Genomic DNA, 4,767 nt, shown 5'->3' with positions numbered 1-4,767 from the left:
TATTTCATTTAAAAAGATATTGGGAGGGTTAAGGTAATTCGTCATTTCTACATATATAATTAATTTTAAAATATACTCAATATTTATACATATTAGATATTATATAATTTAAATAAATAAATATATATGTGTGTGTGTGTATGTATATATTTAGTAGATAAGTAAGTGCTTTAAATTTAAGTAATTAATTAAGTAAATTGTTGATTGATATATATATTTTAGAAAAAATTTAGTTTTTACTTTAAACATTAAATGGACAATTATATGCATGTAACGTAAGAATGAGAGAATTGATAAAAAAATACATTGTATATTATATTAATTATAATATTCGTTATAAAATAATCATTAGATTATATAATACGTAAATGAATTGCTCGGCAATAACAGAATAGATAATCGATACTATATGATACATATTATGTGAAAAGAAAGTTGTAAGATTTAATTCGATTACTCTTTTGTAAAGTTTTAAAAATATGATATAACTTATCTAAACAAGATAAAATGTAGCACAATATATCAAAAGTAAAAATAAATGCTAGACATTAATAAATATAAAACTTTATAAATTATATGTACACATGTTATTTGTTATACAACATATAATTTACAAGATTGTAATAAATTATGTTTCTTTTAACTTTAATCAATTGATTACGATATCACGAAATTCAATTAAAATTGTAACAGGGCAATATTGAAATTTCTTTCCGATTAATATTTTGTAAGAAGTTCAAGTTAATAATTATACGTGTCTTTCTAAAATTTCTAAGCGCCGACTGACTCTATTAATACTTATTATTTTTATTTTATCTATCATAAAAAGAAATTTTTAATTCTTTCGAAGGAAAATAATTTGCAATTAATTCTATCCCAAAATTAAATACAAATATTTGTTATTTAACAAAAATTTATATTTACATTTAGAACTGTTTAATTTTATTATCAATTTTAAGAATTTATAAAATGAAAAATAAGGTTTTCACATAATCGTCTCCTAAGACTGAGAAAATCCTTAAAATTTAAACTACGTTTGTTGATGAAGAGAACATAAGTTTGCGACGTAAGTGTTTATTATGAAATCGAATGACAATATTGAATATATCTATGCCTTGATTGTTTTTAATTTTTAGCGTAATCTTAAAATTATATCAATTTCATTTTTACGATGGTTATAATATAAAAATGTTTATCGAAGGGAATCCTAGTGGTGCAGGTTTATTATTAATGCAATAACCATACTGGCTGTGCACGTTCACACTTTTTAATAATATAAAGTGGTTAATTCGATTGAACTGTCGAAGATAATTTATTCATGCTTAGTTTGACATTGTTTAATGAACAAAAATTATATCGATTGAAAAGAGAATATTTTTTTAATTTTCTCTTTATTATTTTACTATATGCAAATAAAATATAATTAGACAGCGGATTCGTCTGATAAATACTTCAATCCTTAAAAACAAGATCCGTGTAATAATTTAACTAGAATTTAAAATTAAAGTGCATTGAAATGGAAAATGAATTTAAAATTTGATTCGCATGTATTAAAACGATTTCTTACTAATTAAATATTTTTCAAGAATTTACCTAGAAAATTCCTAGTCCATACTTGTATATTTTCTTCTCTTCTTGCGATACGAATGCATCTCATGCACAAAATGTACTTCTTCTATTGTTAAGACTTATAGTCGATTATTAAAGTAAATCGAAAAACACAGGTTACAAATTAATGCATAGAAAGTAAATGAAAATAAAAAAATATTGGAGAGCATTGTGTGAAAAAAATATACACGGTAATTAAATGTAATAATTGGTAAGAGCTCCAATTAATTAATTTTTTGCGAATGCATTATTACGTTTGATGTACAATTATTTTTATAACGTAAGAATAAATATATTTATCAATCAATTTATATTGTAATTATAATTGTAAAAAATAGATTTTCATTCGAAATTTTTGGCAATAGTAATTAACATAGATAAATTTATGATTCTATTGTAAATATTTTAATTTTTTGTGGCTTTTTTATCTTTTATAATATAAAGTATAGCCAGTATTACTATTATTTATATTCCGTTTAAGTAGACATTACATTTAAAACGTTTTATTAAACGTAATCGTTCGAATATTATTAAATTTAACATTTGAAATTCATATAATTTATTAAAATAAAACAAATAACGGTAGTACTATGATTTATTTAAAAATGTTTCTACAATAATAGAGTGAAACGGAGATTAAATATAAAAATAATCTTACCATAGTCTAATGACCATTTATCTCCAAATTATTATTTTAAATGAAAAAGCTAAGCAAAACTTTTAATTATAATAAGCTATAAGATGTGCGTAGAACGCACTACTTAAGTAAACCGATTAAAGATTTGTAAGGCGTAAAAATTATGACGATTATTCCATACTTATATAATATATTTACAAGTGTTTATACATTTGTGCTATTAAACATTATCGCATATATCACCAGGTTAATAATAAGTCCAATATGGTTATGTTGCATGGATGGTAAACTAGTTAACCGGAGGCCCGAGATGTCATTGAATAGGATAATATTCAAATATATATATATATATTTGAACGGTTATCAATGGAAGTACATTAGATACTCGTGTATTGTAACTGCGATACCGCACTCGGATTTAAAGTGAAATTGCTAAATAAACAATATATGTATTATTATTATTAATTATCTTACACGTTTTTGTTCGATAGACGATGAGGAATTGTCTACCCATCGCTATAGTGCATAGTTGCTTAACATTAATTATTTAAAACTATTGTATTTACTCAATTTGAAAGTAAGTATCGATCTGCAATAATAAATATCGATGAGTAAATGACAAAATTGTCGAATCTTTGTGCATGGAAATTTTTACATATTCAGCATCGTTTTTAAAAAGATTTATCGACGATTTTAACGCTTTCAACGTGTCAAATTTTTACATCAAACGAATCTAATCCAATGATGTACCCACAATTGATTTTATTATTAAAACGAATTATCATTAATTTAAACTTGACTATTAAAGAAGTTTAACGAACTTAGAAAAAGATGTATAAAGTTTTTATGCGCATCATTACCAAAGGTTAAACGTAACATCAGAAATATATTCATAAATGTCCATGTAAAGCAATGAATTTTATGGCGACAATTGTACTCGCTATATTGCTTTCCAGTAAAAAATCTTCGTTTCGTCGATTGTTCAGATATAATAAAGTGAAAGTGTAAGAAGATATTGAAAAATTTATCAAATAAATTGAAAAGTAATTTAATTTTGAATGAATTCTCTTATCCGAGAACTCGGATAACGATAGACAATTTGTTTCTAAAATTAATCTTTCGACAATAATGCTTTAAGTTCATTAACAATAGCTCATTAAACGTCCGTATAACGTAATTCCTCGATACAAAGCTCACCCTTCCCCGCCCCAAAGACACCGCCCGTATAATTCCATTTATTTATATTACCATAATTACGTTTTATTGGGCATAAAATTATTATTAATCATTAAAATTTGACCGAATGCAATAATCGCCCGTAAGTATAATCCACAGCAAAGCTTATACATTACTTTTAATATTACTTTTCAATAATTCTCATTACAATATCCATACTATGGCTTATCCCGTGAAAACATCGATTCCCCCTCACTCGCAGTAAAGGAACGAAATAATGCGCTGAACGAGGCCAACCTTACGATTAATTTGCATCGAAAATCGAGAGCGCGAATGTGAAAAAACTCACGGCTGCTGTCGTATTCGATGCCATGGAGCTCCTCGAAGCAGGGCTGTACCGCCAGACTCCCCACCCTCGTCCTTGGCCAGCATAGGAGACTGTCCCAGGAGGCTAGGCAATTCGGTTCAATTTCGGCAATTTCCTCATCCAGCCGCCTGCTGCAATCCACCTCCGTGTTCCGACTTTTGTCCTTCATTTGTGGCACTCGTCCCGGCTCCTCATTCGCTCCTCGCTGCTAGAAACTCGGCTTCCGTCACCGTAAACTGCCGCAGGTGAGCCCGACTTCCGGATTATTCGGATAAGCTTCGCCTGAAGCGTTCGGACGATGAGAGATTCGCGCGAGTCTTGGCTCGCTTGGCATTCGCAATTGGCACTTGTAACGCGCGTTCCCTCATCATCGCCAAGCGACCGACGATGCTTTAATAATATTTTCACAGCTTTTGATTAATTTGATAATTACGCTGCTTCCCTCGATCGTTGAATCACACTTATTTGATCGCTATTTATGTTAACGAGATGCCAAAATACCGGAATCTGCTCGATCACGAGCTCTATGAGATCACGATATGACGAACATTTTTTATTCAGCCGAGCAAGTTCATCGATCATTATCCTCGTCTCTTCAAGCCTGAAGTAATGTACTTTAACACTTTATCGCACGTTTACTTCGTCTATGCTCTCGCAATTCCAGACAATTTCGACACTTTCAAAATGGCATTTGTATTAAGAAGCTTTAATTCTCAAGTAATTATAGCTTCGCATAGATAGTAAAACTTTTTATACAACTTTCTTTGCGGTTTTGTATTGTCTAATGCGACGGCAACTTGAATGCAATTTCAATTGTCTTTGTCCTTTTTCTTCTCATTCTGAAAATTTACACTCTAGCTACACCGACGATTTACGTGCAAATCGAAACTCTGTATCACGGCAAGTTTCACCAGACCTTTTCTTGATAGAGGATCGACTTCCTTCTTTTTATCAATCACATATGACTATTTTAATTTTC

General features: G+C 28.9%; 1 protein-coding gene across 1 annotated transcript in view; it reads right to left on the bottom strand.

The window, feature by feature from the left end:
- Nucleotides 1-3,957, bottom strand: part of Dh44-R1 (Diuretic hormone 44 receptor 1) — a 58,456-nt gene extending 54,499 nt beyond the window's left edge. The window contains exon 1 of the mRNA XM_011495578.1: nt 3,771-3,957. Coding sequence (XP_011493880.1) covers nt 3,771-3,957 — 187 coding nt within the window. The remainder of the gene's footprint in view (nt 1-3,770) is intronic.
- Nucleotides 3,958-4,767: the final 810 nt, after the last annotated feature.

The sequence above is a fragment of the Ceratosolen solmsi genome, unplaced genomic scaffold (genome assembly GCF_000503995.2).
Source record: "Ceratosolen solmsi marchali unplaced genomic scaffold, CerSol_1.0 scaffold1, whole genome shotgun sequence".
In the NCBI taxonomy this organism is placed as follows: Eukaryota; Metazoa; Arthropoda; class Insecta; order Hymenoptera; family Agaonidae; genus Ceratosolen; species Ceratosolen solmsi.
Note: the sequence above shows the minus strand (reverse complement) of the source record. Positions and strands in the feature narration are given on the sequence as shown.